At 40.4% G+C, this 20,078-nt stretch overlaps 1 protein-coding gene across 6 annotated transcripts in view; it reads left to right on the top strand.

Annotated features, from left to right (window-relative positions):
* The window catches only part of Eml5 (EMAP like 5), a 119,164-nt gene that overhangs the window by 71,292 nt on the left and 27,794 nt on the right, over positions 1-20,078 (top strand). For all 6 annotated transcript variants that reach the window (XM_032908248.1, XM_032908250.1, XM_032908251.1 and 3 more), the window contains exons 21-29: positions 1,529-1,670; positions 6,885-7,037; positions 8,134-8,265; positions 10,201-10,289; positions 11,119-11,295; positions 13,159-13,360; positions 14,065-14,191; positions 16,984-16,998; positions 18,708-18,716. In XM_032908248.1, the coding sequence (XP_032764139.1) occupies positions 1,529-1,670; positions 6,885-7,037; positions 8,134-8,265; positions 10,201-10,289; positions 11,119-11,295; positions 13,159-13,360; positions 14,065-14,191; positions 16,984-16,998; positions 18,708-18,716 (1,046 nt within the window). The remainder of the gene's footprint in view (positions 1-1,528; positions 1,671-6,884; positions 7,038-8,133; positions 8,266-10,200; positions 10,290-11,118; positions 11,296-13,158; positions 13,361-14,064; positions 14,192-16,983; positions 16,999-18,707; positions 18,717-20,078) is intronic.

Below are 20,078 nucleotides of genomic sequence, written 5' to 3'. Positions count from 1 at the left end.
TTTGCTAGTACATAGTACAGTTGATTTTGTACATATCCTATAATGGAAACAAGGACCTATAAACTCGCTAATTTCATGTATTCTAAAAGTTTTGCAGCAGATTCTTTACTAATTTTTATATGTAAGATCATGTCATCTATAAATAATTGATCCACTTCCCCATGTCAGTTCTGGAGAGTGGTTACTTCCTTTACTTGGCTAGTTGCCCTGGCTGAAACTTCCGGTGTAACATCGCATGTAAGCAGTGAGAACAGATGTTACTGGGTTTGTTCCCTGTCTGAGGAAAGTCATCATTAAGTAAAGGATCCTCCCTTCCTCCTTTCCTTCTTCTTTTCCTTTCCCCCTTCCTCTCTTCTCTTCCTTTCTCCTTCCCTCCTTTCCTTATTTTAAGACGTGGTTTTGTTGGTCATCCTGGCTTGCCTGGAACTCTCTCTGCAGATGAGGCTGACCTTGACCCTGCAGCTGTCTTCCTATCTCAGTTTCCTGAGTAATGGTAGTATAGGCATGAGATTTTTCATAATGGAAGTGTAGGTTTTTCACAAATGTTCTTTACAAGATGGAGAATCATAGTTTAATCTCTAGTTCATTAAGTGGTTTAATCACAAATGTTCTTTACTAAGATGGAGAATCTTGGTTTAATCCCTGGTTCATTAAGTGGTTTAATCCTGGGCCAGGAGGGATTTGTTGTATGCTTTTTGTTTGCTTGTTTATTGGAAGGATCATGGTATTTGATTTTCATCCTGTGGCAGTTATTATGTTAATTTATTTGCCTTGTGTGGTTGACTTTACATATGCTGATTTCTGTTAGATAATGTGTTAGTGCCCCCTGGTTAGGGCCGTTGCTTTGTATTTTTTTTTCCTGGTGGTGGTATTGGCTTCGTAAAATGACTTGGGAAGTAGTGCCTCATGGTTGGAGCAGGAAGAAAAAGGCTCCTAATCTTAAAGAAACTGGCTTCCTAGCAGAATGCAGAAAACAGTCATCTTACAGGTGAAGCCAGTGAAGGCTGTTAGGAAAGGAGATCGGGGAGAGTTTGGTAAACTCTGATTGCATGACAATCTAAAACATAAACCAGTCAGTTTGCCCAGAGGCAAAGTCAGGTCTCTGGAGTTGAGTACTGGGACAGGGAGGGCATCTGGGTGGGGTAGACTTTAGGGGTAAATGCATATGGTGGAAGTGGTCGAGGGTCAGGTGATATGCTGTCCTCCTTAGAACCTGGCCTTCCAGCCAGGGGTTGGGGATAAAGCCAGGTATTGTTGGTTGCAGGAGTCTGTTTTGGTTTCCATGTAGATGAGTTGTGACAGGGAAGAGGGAGTGGGTTCCAGTACACGCACCATCACTATTTTAACAAAGTCCACTAGGTTTTCCTTAGTAAAATTTCTTTCATTTCTTTGGTCTCCTGGAAACCTTGTCAAGGCTTTACTGAACTTAGAGGTCTTTTTCAGTTTCATTGGTGAGCGAGTCTGCAGAGCTCCTCCTCTGATCATGTATTTTCAGATTACGCTGAGATTAACTGTGTTTTCTTTATAGGGACACATGGAAGGAGAGGTGTGGGGTTTGGCCACACATCCTTATCTGCCCATCTGTGCTACTGTAAGTGATGATAAGACCTTAAGAATATGGGATCTCTCTCCTAGTCATTGTATGTTGGCAGTCCGGAAACTGAAGAAGGGTAAGAGGCTCTGAGAGTTCAATAAAGATTAAGCTGTCACAGTCTTCTGACATTTGCAATAGCCATAGAATGTCTCTTGCAAAGGATTATGGGAAATTCTCTCATCTTCCTTGGGCTGAACCTGTGACATTCCAAGGATAGGATCCTAGAAGAGAGCCAAGGCAGGGTGAATGTATTCGGTTTTATTACTATTGCTTAATTTCTCTTTTAACAGTGTAATTCCAATTGGAATGAAGCATTGCCCTCACCTGTCTAACAGTGTAAACTTATTTTGGTAGTTGATTCAGTTTTGCATTCTTATAATTGCTTCTGGAGCTCTTGGTGTAGAGTTGGTATTATTCTTTAGCTTTCCTTACAGCTCTGTAGGTTAACAGCTTTGAGCATGTGTCTGGGTTTACTTGGGTTCATCTGCTTTATGCTTCTTGAATATGTGGCTTTCATTCTGTGTTAAAATTTGAAAACCTCTCTGCCAGTGCTAGTGGCTCCCCCTGGGTGTCACTCCTTGTATTAGGTTACAGGCAAAACTTGTGACTCTGTCCTTCAGGGTCTAAATACTCTTACTTAGTTATGCTTACTTTATTTAACATTAGGTCAAGAGGGAAAGTTGGTTTTTATAATTTGAAAAGGATATGTGTGAAGTTTTCTTTTTTTGAGACAAAATATCACTATGTCTTCCTAGCTGGCCTTGAATTCTGTATATATTGACAATGCTAGTCTCAAATTCACAGACCTCTGCCAGCCACTGCCTCCTGAGTGTTGAGATTAAGGGTGTCAGCCATCATTTCTGGTGGTATGCATGACAACTGCTTAGGCTAATAAGATTATTGATGTCCTTCCCCTAATTGAACCATACTGGTCCCCAACCTCAGTCCAATGGATTGGCTGTAAGTATCTGGATCTGTCTCAGTCAGCTGCCGGAAGAGCCTCTTGGGACAGCCACGCTAGCTCCTGACTGTAAACACATCATAGCATCAGTAATAGTGTCAGGTCTTAGAAGATCATCAGTCTCAACTTACCCAAACCCCAGGGACCAACCTAGAGCATGCACAGGCCCATCCAAGGCCCCTGGCACAAAGATAGCAGAGGTCTGCTTGGTCAGGCCTTAGTGGGAGAAGATGCACTTAATCCTCAAAAGACCTAAGGCCCCAGGGAAGGGGAAGGCCGCGGGGTGGGGGATGTGGGGCACCCACTCAGAGGCAAGGGGGAGGAGGAATGGGATGAGGAACTGTGGGAGGGGGGACCAAGAGGGGTAACAATGGGAATATAAATAAATAAAATATTAAAAATTGAAAAAGAATATTGTTGATGTTATGCTGAGTTAGATATGAGACACTGTTGTAAATTGGATATATAAGAAAAATTTTTGGCAAATAACTCAATTTCTTGGCAATCAAAGAATAAGCAGAATTTAAATATACACTCTGACTTAATGTTTATATTATTGAAGTTTGAGAAGTAAATATATCCTGAATACTTACCAGCCTTTTGCACTTACTTTTTAAATGGCACATTGGAAAGTTCCATTATCAGTTTCTTTTGCTGGCATGCCGATACCCAGCTGTAATCTCTGTAGAGTATGATTTCAACTTTCAGGCCAGCCTGAGCCATGCAGTAAGACCCCATCTCAACAACAAAAAAATCAAAACAACAGCTTGTGTATCCTGTGGTTTTATTTTTAATTATAAGTAATTTAGAATATTTATTTATTTGTTTGTTTGTTTATTTTTACACTCTACATTTTATTCCCCTCCCGGTCCAGCCTCTGACTGTTCCACATCCTACACCCCCCACTGCTCCACAAGGATGTCCCCACCCCAGCCATCCCACCAGACCTCTAGGGCCTCCAGTCTCTTGAAGGTTAGGTGCATCTTCTCTGACTGAACCCAGACCCGGGAGTCCTCTGCTATGTATGTGTTGGGGGCCTCATCTCAGCTGGTGTATGCTGCCTGGTTGGTGATCCAGTGTCTGAGAGATCTCAGGGGTCCAGGTTGAGAATGCTGGTCCTCCTACAGGGTTGCCCTCCTCCTCAGCGTCCTCCAGCTTTTCCCTAATTCAACCAGAGGGGTCAGCAGCTTCTGTTCATTGGTTGGGTGCACATCTGCATCTGACTCTTTCAGCTGCTCCTTTGGTCTTTTGGAGGGCAGTCATGATAGGCCCCTTTGTGTGAGTGCCCCATAGACTCAGTAATGCTGTCAGGTCTTGGGGCCTCCCCTTGAGCTGGATCCCACTTTGGGCCTGTTGCTGAACCTTCTTTCCCTCAGGATCTTCTCCATTTCAATTCCTGAAGTTCTTTCAGACAGGAAGAATTATGGGTCAGAGTTTTGACTGTGGGATAGCAACTCCATCCCTCACTTTCTTTCTGTCTGCCCTGTCTTTCTGCTGGAGGTGGGCTCAGCAAGTTCCCTCTCCCGACTGTAGGGCATTTCATCTAGGGTCCCCCTCTTGAGTCCGGAGAGTCTCTCACCTCCCAGGTCTCTGGTACATTCTGAAGGGTCCTCCCAACCTCCTTCCTCCCTAGGTCATCTGATTCCATTCTTTCTGCTGGCCCTCAGGGCTTCAGTCCTTTCCCCCCACCCAATATCAGATCATGTTCTCCTCTCCCCTACCCTTATCCCCTTTCCCTCACCTGTCCCTCTCTCCCTCCTCCTTGTGGTTGCTTTCTTCTCCCTCCCAAGTGGGACTGAGGTGTCCTTACTTGGGCCCTTCAGCTTCTTGACTTTTTTGAGTTCTGTAGACTGACTGTACTGGTTTTTTTGGGGTGTGTGTGTGTGCTAATATCCACTTATTAATGAGAACATCCCATGCATGTCCTTTGGGGTCTGAGTTACCTCAATCTTGATGATATTTTCTAGTTCCATTCATTTGCCTGCAAAACTCAGGATGTCCTCGTTCTTAATAGCTGAGTAGCATTCCATTGTGTAAACGAACCACATTTTCTGTATCCATTCTTCTGTTGTGGAACATCTGGGTTGTTTTCAGCTCCTGGCTATCACAAATAAGGCTGCTATGAACATAGTGGAACGCATGCCCCTGTGGCATGGTGGGCATCTTTTGGGTATATTCCCAAGAGTGATATTTCTGGGTCTTTTGGTAGGTCTATTTCCAATTTTCTGAGGAACCTCCAAATTGATTTCCAGAGTGGTTGTACCAGTTCGCAGTTCCACCTGCAATGGAGCAGTGTTCCTCTTTCTCCACATCCTCGCCAACATGTGCTGTCTCCTGAGGTTTGTTTTTTTTTTTTTTTTTCCCGGAGCTGGGGACCGAACCCAGGGCCGTGACCACTGAGCTAAATCCCCGACCCCTGAGGTTTTGATCTTAGCCATTCTCACTGGCATGAGATGGAATCTCAGGATCATTTAGATTTGCATTTCTCTGATCACTAAGGACTTTGAACATTTTGTTAAGTGCTTCTCAGCCATTCGAGATTCCTCTGTTGTGAATTCTCAGTTTAGTTCTAAACCCCATTTTTTGACTGGGTTGTTTGAATTTTTTGTGATTAGCTTCTTCAGTTCTTTATATATATTTTGGATATTAGCCCTCTATAGGATGTGGGGTTAGTAAAGATTTTGTTCCAATCTGTAGGATGCTGATTTGTCTTACTGACTTCATCCTTTGCCTTACAGAAGCTTTCCAGTTTCATGAGGTCCCATTTATCAATTCTTGATCTTAGAGCTTGAGCCACTGGAGTTCTGTTTAGGAAATTTCCCACTGTGCCTATGAGTTTAAGGTTCTTTCCCACTTTCTCTTCTATTAGATTGAGTGTATCTGGTTTTATGTTGAGGTCCTTGATCCACTTGGACTTGAGCTTTGTGCATGGTGCAAATATAAGTCTATTTTCATTTTTCTACAGGCGGCCAGTTAGACCAGCACCATTTATTGAAGATGCTCTCTTTTTTCCATCATTTATTTTTGACTTCTTTTTCAAAGATCAAGTGTGCATAAATGTGTGGTTTTATTTCTGTGTCTTCAATTCTATTTCATTGATCAACGTGTCTGTCTCTGTACCAATACCATGCAGGTTTTATCACTATTGGTCTGTAGTAGAGCTTGAGGTCAGGGATGGTGATTTCCCCCAGCCGTTCTTTTATTGCTACAAATTGTTTTTGTTATTCTGGGTTTTTTGCCTTTCCAGATGAATTTGACAATTGTTCTTTCCATGTCTTTGAAGAATTGTGTGGGGATTTTGATGGGTGTGCATTGAATCTGTAGATTGCCTTTGTTAGGATGGCCATTTTTACTATGTTATGGTTTAGAAGTTGGCTGGTAATAATTCTATCCTGATTTCTGTTTATAACCACTACATACTATCATCTCCCATGTTTGTACCTCTAGCCTGTCCTTCTGAGAAGTATTAATATATCAGATAGCTTTCATCATGCCTTCCATTGAGTTTCTTTTAGGCATCCCTCATCTCAGTAAATGACATCACTACTGAGGAAGATGTGTGATCTTTACTTTCCTCTTTCTCGTCTCCCCACCAATTCTGTCTGCATACACATCTATTCCTGTGCCTTCCACTGCTGCCATCTGTCCTCGCTGTCTTCTGACTCTCAGGTTGCAGCACTCATTCCTAGATTCTTCATTATCAGTGTCTGCTTGATAGTTGATTACTTATTCCCAGTTGTGTCAGCTTTCCATTCTGTAACTGCCTCACTCCACCCCTCAGCTTACATGCTAATACTGAAAGCCTTAGGGCTGCCTCAGCTTGCCCTATAGCTTGCTGTCGGCAGAAGCGCATTATTATCTCTTTATTCATCAGTGTAGCTCTGACTTCTTTTGAAATGGGCAATATCAGTAGTAGTAAACAATACTAATATTACTCATGTGTAGTTTTGAAACAGATCTTTCTAGCTTACAGTAATGATTGCCTAGCATCCTTTTTAATTTCTGAAGCATTTTTATGAAAATGACCTCACTTTTAAAATTTTGGTAGAGTAGAACTCACCTCCCATCCCTCACCCCCAGTCTTCGCTTAGGTCATTGGCTTTTTATTGGTTAAATTCTCTCTTTTTCACCGCCTTTCTGTTATTTAACAGTCCATTTTTGTTAAGTGTAGAAGCCAGTTTATTTCAACAGAGCATCTTGACTTCTTTTTCATGTTTATTTGAGGCCATAATACATACAAGTTCCTGTTCATAATTAAAGGTCCTTAAAGCACATACTTTAAACACGTATACGTGACAGAAATTCCCTAATGCTTCTCTTCTCTTTCAGGTGGGCGGTGCTGCTGCTTTTCCCCTGATGGCAAAGCTTTGGCTGTAGGACTCAATGATGGCAGCTTCTTGATGGCCAATGCAGACACTCTAGAGGATCTTGTGTCCTTTCACCACAGAAAAGATGTTATTTCAGACATCCAGTTTTCACCTGGTGAGACTGCACTGAAATTGTACTTGAGTATTAGCATCAGTGAGTAAATGTATCAATAGGTAATTGTTTTCTAGTTTATTTTACCTTAGACCATACTTTCTTTGTCTCTCTGTCTCTGTGTGTGTGTGTGTGTGTGTGTGTGTGTGTGTGTGTGTGTGTGTGTGTGTGTGTGAGAGAGAGAGAGAGAGAGAGAGAGAGAGAGAGAGAGAGAGAGAGAATGACTGATTAAGATTTCAGTGTGTGGTATATGTGTGTGTGTAAACTCAGAGACGGTTAGGCGTCCTGCTCAATCATCACCCATCTTAGTCCTCTGAGACTGAGCCTGGAGCTAGGGTAGCCAGCAAGCTCACCAGTCCTCCCGTCCCTACCCCCAACAGCGCTGGGGGTCACAGGGTGTAGCCTGCCCAGCTTTATACATGGGTATGAGGATCTTAAACATCAGGCCTCATGTTTGTGTAGCAAACGCTCTTTGCACTGACCATCTCTCCAGCCTCTAAAGAGTTTTACTTTCTGACTAGGCAGCAAGTGCGGTATAAAAGCCTGAACTTGCCAAGCGCCAATGTCTGTTTAATCTTAGTCTGTATGCCACTAATTTTCCAAATAACTTGGGTCTGGTGGACTTTAGTTTTCATGTTTGTAAATAAAAGGGGCCAAATAACTTTTTTATATAGAAATGCTTTTGAAACTATGTAAGTTTTATGTCATAGATTTCTTTGATTCATTATCTACTACAGAGCCCACTATAGTGTAGGAATTATGAATGATAAGACAAAATGTTGATTTTGGTCTATTTCCCTCTATATTTAGCAGGATTTGGGGGGGAAGGATTGATTGTATCAAAATTAGGTCCTACATGACTCTTTACATTTTGTTGTCTACTAATATAATGTGTTACACTAAGAAAATGTACTTCATTTTTTGTTATTAATGTTCTTGAAGAATTATATTATTATTTGATATCAACATATGGGCCTGATTATAGTATAGCTTATGAAATACTTAAGACTTTGCTCAAAAAAATACCAAGTTACTTCTAGTTGCAGAGTCAGAAACTCCTCCCTGAGATAGGAGATGTAGACAGACGTTTCTGTCGTAGGTTCTGGGAAATACCTCGCTGTGGCGTCCCATGACAGCTTCGTTGATATATACAACGTGACAAGTAGCAAGCGAGTTGGGGTTTGCAAAGGAGCAACGAGCTACATCACCCACATCGACTGGGACAGCAGAGGTAAGACGCTGCTGAGAGCCACTCTAGTGTGCTCTAGTACAGCTCTGCAGAGCAGCAGATGGGATTCAGCTCAGGGTGGACACTGTACAAGTTCGGACTTTCAGAGCATGGGCCATGATACATTGTTAATTTTAAAGTAATCTAAATTTTATACAAGAAAAAAATTTAGCCATAGTGTCCTGATTTTTGTCAGATAAACCTCACACACTTCAAATTTGGAAATAGAATTGTAAAGATTTCAAAATCACTTCTTGCATTATTTAATATATCATATTTTCTAAAAATTGTCATAATTTTATGGCATATTATTTAATGAGTACTTTTTGCAGAATGCATAGCATACAACAATGTTTGAAAATTTTTGACAGATGTTAAATATTTTAAATGCTCTCACTTTAATAGATATTTTTAACTTTTTAAATTTCATATTATAAGTTAAGGTTTTTCAAATATCCTTAAACTGTATTGTATACTTATACAATTTAAGGAAGCAGTTTTCACAACAAAAAATGTTTTAAGTTTCTTTTCAGTGTGAACACCAACTAATATATCTACCTACATAAAAATAAGCCTTTCATGAATGAAATTATTTAATTAAACCGAGATTGAGAATGCAGTGATGGTAATATATCCACTAGAGCAGAGGCTGGCCTAGGGCTTTGCACAGCCATGAGAGTGCTCTTACCACTGAGCTACCTCTGTCTATTTCTTCTCTTTCACTTTCACTCAGGGTCTCGCTCAATCCCACAGGTTGGCCTTGAATTCACCCTGCAGTCCAGGCAGTCCCTGAACTTATGAGTCTTCTGCCTTCTCTCAGTCTCTTGAATGGCTCAAAATACAGGCCTTAAACTGAGTTTGCCTGTAAAGATGTAAACAGAACACAAATACCCATGTAGAGATAGAGCTGTCACTTCACAGGCAGGGAGTAAAGCACAGCTTATTCTGGAGCCAAAGATGAGTGACCATGGCCTGGGAACATGGACCTGGGGCACCCCAAATCCCATGTTCCAAGATAGTAAGTTACAGGAAGTGTTCATAATCATAAAACAAGGAAAGTTGTAAATCAAGACATTTCAAAGGTGCATCATTAGGCCAGTGCCACTTATTGAAGATGCTTTCTTATTTTCATATTATAATTTTGGCTTCTTTGTCCAAAATCTAGTGTCCATAGGTGTATGGATTTAAAGGGACTCACTGCCAACTAGGGAGCCTGCATGGGACTGACATAGGACCTCTGCACATGTGTTACAGTTGTGTAGTATCATCTTCTTATGGTAATCCTAACAGTGGGAGCAGGAGCTGTCTCTGACTCTGCTGCCTGCCTTTGGGCCACTTTCCACCTACTAGACTGTCTAGCTTTAATAGGAGAGCAGGTACCTAGTCTTGCTGCAACTTGATATGCCATGGCTGGTTGATAGCCATGGGAGCACCCGCCATTTTTAAAGAGAAATGCAGAAGTGGATGAGGCAGGAGGGAAGGGGAGGTGGGAGGTGGAAGGAAAGGGAGGTATGTACAGGAGAGAAACTGTGGTTGTGATAAGAAAGAAGAGAAAAAAATTTCAGGAGAAAAATACATTGGTGTGTCTGTCAGGTAGGCAGGTTGTGCAGAGGGAATCCACACTTTAGGCCTCAGGTGCTGTCGGCTGACAACCTTATTCTTTGGCTAAGCCTCTGACTGTCCTAGAGGACTTACTAGGTAGGTCTCATGTGGAGTGAGTAGTAACTCACAATTTAGGAGATTAAAGCTAGCCCAGGAAAATTTGTCCCTGGACTAGAACATTCCAGCTCTCCCTAGGGAATTACAAGTTCTGATCATCCCGTGAAGTGTTTATCACATGTTATGTTTTGTTTTCTTTCTGGGTATTAGAGTTAAGAGGAATGATATTTTTATTCATGTGTCTTAAATATGTCTGTAATTTTAAAATTTTCTTTTAAGGAAAGCTTTTACAGGTCAACACTGGTGCTAAAGAACAGCTATTCTTCGAAGCTCCCAGAGGGAAAAAACAAACCATCCCCAGTGTGGAGGTAGGAAGATGGTGATATTTGTCATGATGTTTGTATCATTGACAGTGGTTGGAAAACTGAGGCCCCCTTCCTGTCTTTCATCTATGTGTGGTGGTCATTCATTCTCACAGTATTTGAAAACTAATTCGGACAAGTTTATATTACTGGACCAGATAGAGAAATAGATGGGTAAAGAAAAAGAGATACTTTTAAAAAGAAGGAATCTGGGCCTCATGGTATAGGCCTTTAATTCCACCAACTAGATCTCTATGAGTTCAAAGCCAGGCTGGTCTATGTAGTGAGTTCTAGGCCACATAGTGAGAGTTTGTCTCAAAAAAAGAAAAGAAAAGAAATATAAAAACTTGAATACTTAGCTGCACTTGAATCGCTGTCCTGAAAGGACAAGAAGCATTCTCCGTCTTGTGCCTGATAATATCACTAATGTCTGTTTGCTATGACCTAGGAAGCGATGCTCAGCAGACAACATGGAAGAGGCTTAGTAAGGGGCTGTCAGACTTCTTAGCTTGCAGGCTGAGTGAAAAGCGTGTTTATAATGCATTCATAGGGACTCAGAATCCCCGTAAGCCTGGTTTTGGGGTAGTCTGTGAGAAGCAGCAGTTTGACTTAGGACTTAGCTCAGCAGCTAGGACATACAGTATGTGTGTCGTAAGCATGCCCTAAATGATACTGTGCTGGAACTCTGCAGGCAGTGGGGCCGGGGAGCTGTAAAGCCAGCTAAGGGCTTAGCAGTTTCCCTGTTACAGCTTTACTTTCACTGTGCTAGAAAAATACTTAGACTTGACGTATTAAAGGTTAGAATCTTACAACAGTTGTTTTTAAATATTTTTAGGTGGAAAAAATTAGTTGGGCGACATGGACAAGTGTACTTGGTTTATGTTGTGAAGGAATTTGGCCAATAATTGGAGAAGTCACAGATGTAACCGCCTCTTGCCTCACCAGTGACAAAATGGTCCTAGCTACAGGGGATGACTTGGGATTCGTGAAGCTGTTCAGATACCCAGCTAAAGTATGTGTTTCTCTTTAACTTATCTAGTGGTTCTGTAATGAAATGGTAGAGGGACTATAAATTCCATTGTTTTAGTACTAGCAATGCACAGATAGTATGCAATGTTGTATGGCCAGGGGTTTGGAATTGTGTTCCCTACTCTTGCCATCATATATAAATAAGTGTTGTAGTTTACTAAACTGTGCCTTGGTTTATATGTCATATTGTACAGTTTTTTCATTATTAAATAAATCAGTATCCCTCCTCACCATTCCTTTTATCAATATAATTTTATAATTAATTATTAGATAAATATAACTTTACTATATAACTTTAAGAGTCAATATAAGCGTTTTAGATATAGGGTTTACATCAGTAAAGAAAATTAAATAATAAACAGTTAAATACCTATAAAATTAAATAACACTGAGTCAATGTTAGTTGTTTTTCTGAAACCGGATACTACGATTCCTTACAGTGCTATATACCCTAGTCTGTGCAGTTTGATCGTTTAACTTACTGACCTTTATTCACACTATTGTACAACATTAGGCTTCTGCTTCCCACAGAAGTAAAACCTGTGTACATAGTACAAGTGCATTGACTTCTGACTGTCACAAACTAAGTTCTGTACTGTAATCTGGCATCAGTATGAACATGGACAGGTTGAAGTGGGTGCTAGATGATACCATGGAGCTCATGATGGCCTCAGGCGTCCTCGTTAGCATCTTCAGATACTCACTGAGGTGACAATTGGGTTTTAAACTTCTTACTGGGAACTCAACCACTCAAAAGATCAGTGTATATTAAGTATGGAATGTACCTAGCCTGTTTGATCCCTAATGGAAGGGACGAAGGAGGGAGACTCTGTAGCAACACCCACATAGTCTTAGAGAAACTCTGTGCCTTGAGGACAGATTCCTCCTCGTTAACAACAAAAGGTCTTTTATTCATTTGCTTTTTGGGAGAAGCATATGTGCCTATGGCCTGCATACATGTGGCGGCCAGAGGACAACTTGAGAGACTCGGGTCTTCCTTCCACAAAGCGGTTCTGAGAATTAAACTTGGGCTTGGTGTTGTACTGTTTTCTACTCAACCTTCGCGTCAGACCCCTAATCTTGATTGTCTCCCTCCAAGAGAATTCACACATTTTCTCTTACTTATTTATTGGGGGGAGGGGCGGTATGGGCACACATGTATGTGTGTGTGAGCACTATATGCCCTGGCACATGCATGTGGGGGAGTATGTACACACATGTATGTGTGTGAGCATTATATGCCCTGGCACATATGTGTGCGGAGGGGTATGTGCACACATGTATGTGTGTGAGCACTATATGCTATGGCACATGGCAGTCAGAGTTCACTTCTGAAGTTGGTCCTCTCCTCCAGTATGGCTCCTAGAGACCACACTCAGATCATTCAACTTGACAGCTGCACCATCTCCCAGATCACTACGCTTTGTTAATATGAGAAACTTTATTTAACAACTTTGAAAAGATGTTCACTTAAAACCTACTTGTGGTTATCGATCTCAAATTTACTTACACAACTAAACTTCCCAGGGTAGATAACGTACAGTTCTCTTGGTATTTAAAAGAAACATACAGTTCTAGAGAATGTAGTTCTACAATAGAGTGCCAACTGCCTGTCTAGCAGATATGGAACACTAAAGGATAAAAGCGAGGAAGGGGAGAAGAGAGAGGGGGAGCGACTGTATACTGTGTGAATGTAGTACTTACCTAAGAAAGCACAACCGAGTTGAAGGAAAATGTAATTGTATGTGTGTACTTATTATATGCATTATGTATTTACTCAGACTTTAAAGACGAAAGTGTCAGTACTAGACTTGAGAAAGAATGTTTGAATTCACTTAATCTTCAGGGAAAATTTGGAAAGTTTAAGAAGTATGTGGCTCACAGCACACACGTCACAAATGTTCGCTGGACTTACGATGACAGCATGCTGGTTACCCTGGGAGGAGCAGATATGTCCTTAATGGTATGGACAAACGAAGTGGAGAGACATCGGGAAAAGAAGAATTGTGACAGTGAAGAGTCTGATACAGATTCTGAAGAAGATGGAGGTATTTCAGTTAAGGACACTTACACACACACACACACACACACACACAAACACACACACACACATACACATACACACTCACACACACAGAGAGAGAGAGAGAGAGAGAGAGAGAGAGAGAGAGAGAGAGAGAGAGTAGCTCCAAGATTCAAACTACAGAAGTTAAAAATAATAATCATGCTTGAACAGTTGTGATTAGTGTTTGGGCCAGTTTTACAGCAGAATTGTCTTTGTGACTGGCATGCATTGATGACTGAGATATTCATCATCTGTAAAACAGCCAATCATATTTTAAGTAAGTGCTATTAAAAGCCTTTATAAAGTTGAGCTTTATATTTTAAGGCAATTTTGATTTTCTTAATGTACCAGTAATGGCAATAATTATGAAAACACAGCCTGGATGAATAATTTAACCATTCACACTTAACAGTTGAGGGTGCATAGTAATGTATTGTACACTTATGTATATAGTATTTTTAGTAAAAATGAGATAATTAAACTCATTTTCTGTATCTTGCACTAATGTACAGTTAGTGATAATTAGTAGATATCATTACATATTAAATATTCTTCACATTAATTTTTCTAGTTGCATTATTAGTAATGTGCCCTTAACAATTTATCTTATATTGTTGGAAGACGATGAATTTATAAGAATGTAATTGATCAGCTTATCATTTGATAGCACTTATATCTTAATGACAGGCTATGACAGCGATGTTACAAGAGAGAATGAAATTAGCTACACCATCAGAGCCTTATCAACTAATATCCGCCCAATGTTTGGAGTCAAGCCTCATCTGCAACAGAAAGAGCCCTCAGTTGATGAAAGGTAATAGTAAAGTTTAAAGTCTGATGAAGGAAAAGATAGAAAAGAGAAAAAGACATAAAACTTTGAGTTTTATCTAATGGATTTTCTGTAGATGCTAATAGCAGTGTTGCTTTATACAGTTGTGAGCTACTGTTAGAAATTGTCCTTCGTATTTTTGGTGTTGACACTGTCTTTACAAGGAGTTAGGGAATGTTACATCAATATAGGTTGGATCAGTCTTCCTTTCAGACTTTTAAGAGTGTGTGAGATAGACTGGGGAGAGAGGTGACGTCTGGAAAAGCCCTGTCTGCCTGTCCTTAAAGGTTGCTGTTGTGTAAAATTCTTTCCAGAAAGACAGGTTGCAGTGTAGCCTTGTAGTGGAAACTACTGTTCTTGATATGGAACCAGTATTCAGAATAATTTTATGAAAAGAAAACTTCTGTGTGTGTTCCTGTGCACGCACACAAGAACATGCTTGTGTGAGTGTGGCAGTGGAGGTTGGAGGCCGACTCTGCCTGCTCGATCTTGTTTCTTAGAAGCTATCCTTCTTCTTCGTCTTTTTTAAAAACGTGGGTTCTGAAGGTTGAACTTAAGGTCCTCATGCTTGGAAGGCAAGCACATGGGCTCCTCACCAGCCCAGCCGAGAAGTTTTTAGTAACATCTGTGTTGAGAAGAGAGTTTGCTTAATGCTATCCAAGTGAAGGACGTAGAACAGCGAAGAGACATTAGGGGTTTGGGGGTGAGGCCTGGTGATAGAGCACTTGCCAGCATGCTTGAGGCCCTGGGCCATATCCTCAGAATCACAAACAGAACAAAATAAGCCTATGGCATAGACTGCACAGGTGAAAGGCTGAAATAATAAAAAACTGTATCCAGAAACGATGAGAAACAGAGGTGGCCGTGGGTGGAACAACAGCGACTTCTGGAGAAGGCTGCGATGAGGGAAACTTTATTATAAGAAGTTTGCATTTGATGGAAACAAACAAGTGAAACATGGGTCTAATAAGGAGACAGACAGGCACTCTGAGGACCCACTGCTGCAGTGTTCCCAGGGAACACTGCTTCGTGTGCTGAGTTGGTCCATAAAATACTGTAACCGTCGTGGGCGGTCATCTGCAGCAGAGTGAGACTGCGTGCATTTGCTGTGTGTGAAGAGGCAAAGTGCAAAAGCACTTTTAGGAGATTGTTCACACTGTGATCTGAATACTTGTGCTAAGATTCCAGTGAGGCAGCTTGCTAGAAGACAGTGTCTAGTGCTGAATACCTATACTTGGAGCCAGTCAAAAGGCTGAAATACCCATTTCTGTCATTTACCAGTTGTGTGACCCTGAAGAAATATTCATCTGTTCTTAAGCTGTTTCTTCACTGGTAGACTGAGAGCTATAATCTCTATCTGTAGATTATTTCAAGGTCTAAATAAAATAATCCACAATTAAATAAATTAAGTTAAATATCAAGAATTAAGACATAGATCACTACACAGTCTCACTTAATGAAATATAGACTAGGCTAGGCATGATGGCACACATCTGTGGTCCAGGGAGGCAGAGGCAGATCTCCATGAATACCAGGGCAGCCTGTTGTACAAAGCAAGTTCCAGGCCAGCCAGGGCTACAGACTGAGAGCTCTGTCTCATACAAGAAAGAAAGAGTAACCTAAAATACTAATTCTGAAATTAAACGTTCACAAAATAATGAGTACGACCTGAATATTTATTAATTATAGGAAAACCTGTAAACAAACAAATGTGGGTTTTTTTAATTGAATGCTTGAATAATTATTAGTATTTTTTAATGGAAATTCTAGCTCCAAGTATTGAAAAATAAAAAGTACCATAATCTTTTTCATAAGTTATATTAATATTTTTCAAAGAAATTTCATCATTCATCAGATCAGTTTGTTATATAACCTAACTTTACTCTAGAAGTCATAATTTTCACAGTAGAGCAGATGTCCTCCTCAGTGGTGAAGCAATCCAAGTGGTGCACAGAGGAAATGTTTCCTCTTTGGGAGAAGTATTTAGTGCTGTCATCACTGTCACCATTGCTGTTAGTTACTTTTCCTGAGACAAGGTCAGGCTTTGTGGCCCAGTCAGGCCTGGAACCCGCTGTGTGGAATACCCCTGGCCCCTGGCTTTCCTCATGTGCAAACTTCCTGCTTCTGTGTCTGGCTATAGGTGTAAGCTACTGTGCTCAGTTCTAGTTTGGATTTTTTTTTTACAGCTAACTTCTCAGAGTTATTTCTGAATTTATGGGGTTTTTTTTTTCACATTTTGTTCTCATTTTCTGTGGTTGACGTCAGTCCTGCTAAATTCTTTAGAAAATGCTGAAACAGAAGTCAGTGGTGTGGCTCAGAAGAGTCCTCTTTTCACAGAAATGATAAAGTAAAAGGAGATAAAGAGTTACTTCCTTTGACAGTTTATTTAAATAGTTGTCTCATAGTTAATGTTAGCCATAAAATGCTCGTTACTTCATCAGCAGGTAAGCATGGAATCGTACACTTTATGGAAATACTTCCTATGACAGTTGATTACTATTATAGTTAGTCAGTACTTCGTGATTATTTTTCTAAATGATTTTAACAGTGATATATGACTTTCTTTGTCAATAATATTTTATAACACATATTTTGTATCTAAGGTGGTTAACTTTTAATAAGATTTCTAGTATCTTAATTAAAATATCCCAAATGTTATAAAATTAGAAGCTGTGTTTTCTTAGTGTTCTTTAGATTTTATTTTATTCTGCTTGCTCAGTGTCTTATGGACTCACCATCAGTTTCCTATGTGTTCCCTACTTCTCTTCCGCTCAAAGACAGGGGGTAGTAAGGTAAGTGTTTTATTAAGGAACATGTTTTGTTAAAATGTTTAGTATTCTGTTTTGATCCTTAGTATGTCAAGGCACTACCTTTTTAATAAAGCATTTGGTTGCACTTGCCAAAAATAATTAGAAAATGAAATGTGGTTGTTATTTTGAAAGTAACCCTACATTGCGAGTTAGTTATACAAATGACTTTTCTTAGACTGAAAAGATTATCTTGTTAGTTGACATATGTTCTGTTTAATAAAGTTTAGTATGCTCATTCATTTAAAAATATTAAAATAGGATAAACATGGTACCTTTATGTTTAACAATATTACATGGATAAGAAGGTTAGTTGGAGTGCCGCTTGCAGCTACTGCCAATGAGACGAACATGTCCTCAGAGCAATTCTAGAAAGACAGCATGGAGTGTCAGTTTTAGAAGTAGGAAAAGATCATGAATTCTAGAGACGTGATAAGGACTTGAAGTGCATTTGAGACTAGATTGTTCAGACATCTTGAGTAGTTCGACAGCAGAAATCATCTGAGAGATTCATTATGCATTTTGAACAGAATAATATGTGCACAGATGAGTCCAGAGTGTGGCTTTGATCTCTGAAGAGGCCCACATACTCTTCCTTAGACATAAGCCCTAGGCCCGCATGTAAAGTAATGCATTTAGTACTCAGCTCCATGTTAAAGGGGCACTGAAGCAGGAAGCAGAACGAAGCGAAGTTGGAAAGCTGCTCTGGAGCACTCAGTTATATAGGAATCCCTGGTTTAGAAAACAGGAAGCTCAGTAGAGATGTAATTGCTGTCACAAGTGAGAGTGCCCTGTGCCTAGATGACCATCTGCCAGGAAAGGGTGAGGGAGACTTCTGTGATCCCCTCAGTTCTGTTAGGGATTTTGTTGCCATTACCCTCGTCCTACCAAGTGTTCCAAAACAGCTGCACTCAGACCCTTGTGTTCATGTCATTTTATTTTGCTGTTCTGAGAATCTTAAGTCCAACCAGAGCTGGATGACATTTGAGGGCCCTTCTCCTCCGCTGCCCAGATGCTGGGGTTTCGGTCACCTACCAAGCCTTGCTCTCCTATTCAGGGAGCTATTCCTTTTGGGATGGGAGTGAGAGGTCTGTTCTTTGGAGACAGTGTTTTGCTCTGTGGCTCTGGCTGCCCTGATACTAATCGTGTTGCTTAGGCTACCCTTGAGCTCACAGCAATCCTCTTGCCTCAGCTTCCCAGAGAGTGCTGGCGTTATAGACAAGCACCACCACACTCCGTTGGCAGTTTTCTTTCTAATGGTCCTTCTTTGGTAGCCAAGTCTCACACTTGCCCTGAATGACCAAGTCTCTTGGCTTGAGTTGGTACCTGGAGGACCTAATTAGATCTGAATGATGGTCTCAGTACATAGCTCCCTTAAAAGCCGTCCCAGTGATACCTGGCTAAAGGTCTCTATTCCTTTCTTAGGAACAAGGTAAGATTAAACACTTTGCTTGAATGACACTCTAAAATTCATCACAGAACATTCTGAATTCTTATGTCTTCATATGCCATTAATAGAATAATTTAGGCTTTTCTTATACTGTAATAATAAACTACAAACAAGCCTTTAATGTGTGAAATATAGTTTATCTGTGCTAAAACTAGCAATATTTCATTATGAGAGATACTGTTATAATGTTTTAAATTCAAATATATGTGATAATCCTTCTCCACTTTCCTTTGCTGCTGAGAAGAGGATCCAGGTAACTCTCCCTTTGCTGTGTTTACAGGGCTGGGTTTGTGTTTTTATCATCTCTCCTATTTGCCATTAATGAGCAATGGCGCTTTGTTCTTTACCTGTTTCTACCTTTCCTCCCTCTGAAGGAATGGCATCTTAACTATTTGACTTACATAAGTCACTCTATTACTAAAATTTTATGTATCCAAATTGTATAGTTTTACAAATCAAATACTTTCATTTTAGGCAGTAATATGATGTATGTAAATAACTCATAAAAATTAAAATATGCTTGTTACACACAGTTATATAGATAACACTTGCTAATGGAATTAGAATTAAAGCTATCAGATACAATTTGAATAAAGTTTACCAACAACATTGACTTGGAAGAAAAGTCAAGTTTTCTATCTTCTTTGAATTACTTCTAGTGGGAATATTCTTACATTTAATTCTGTTTTTACTTATGAATATTCAAAAATATGAAGGTTTGAACTTTACATTTCTATGATAATTTGGAAACTTATATGTTCTTGATTTTTTTCTTTTTTTATATTCTTTTTTTAATGGATATTTTTTATTTACATTTCAAATATTATCCCCTTTCCCGGTTTCCCATCCATTAGCCTCCTATCCTATCCCCATCCCCCTTCTATGAGGGTGTTGTTCCCCCTCCCCAACCATTCCCCCTTCCCGCCTCCCTGTCCTGAGATTCCCCTACACTGTGGTATTGAGCCTTGGCAGGACCAAGGGTTTCTTCTTCCATTGGTGCCCAACAAGGTCATCCTCTGCTACGTATGCAGCTGGAGCCATGGGTCAGTCCATTTGTAGTCTTTGGGTAGTGGTTTAGTCCCTGGAGCTCTGGTTGGTTGGTATTGTTGTTCTTATGGGGTTGCAAACCCCTTCAGCTCCTTCAGTCCTTTCTCTAACTTGCTCTTGATATTTTTGACACCAGTCAGTCTTGCTCAGTATATACTATTTCGTTCTCTGTGTGCATATATGCATTTATTTCACACTGTTTTCCAGTACTCAGGATGATTGTAGGCTTTGCTTATGCTAGGCCATCATGCTACTTCACGCCAGCTCTCCAACAGTCCACATTTATTTAGAATGAATGTTTAATATGCAACACTGGGGCTGGAGAGATGGCTCAGTGGTTAAGAACACTGGCTGTTCTTGCAGAGGACTGGCTGCGTTCAGTTCCCCAAACTCTGTAGTGACTCACAGACATCCTTAATTCTAGTTCTAGGACATCTGACATCTCTTATGACCTCTGTAGGCTCTTGCATGCATGTGGTGCACATACATGCACTCAGACATGTACCAATACACACACACACACACACACACACTCAGCTAAATATTTTTTTAGAAGATGCAACACTTC

Source organism: Rattus rattus, chromosome 7 (assembly GCF_011064425.1).
Source record: "Rattus rattus isolate New Zealand chromosome 7, Rrattus_CSIRO_v1, whole genome shotgun sequence".
Taxonomy (NCBI): domain Eukaryota; kingdom Metazoa; phylum Chordata; class Mammalia; order Rodentia; family Muridae; genus Rattus; species Rattus rattus.
This window is presented reverse-complemented; position numbering and strand designations above follow the sequence as displayed.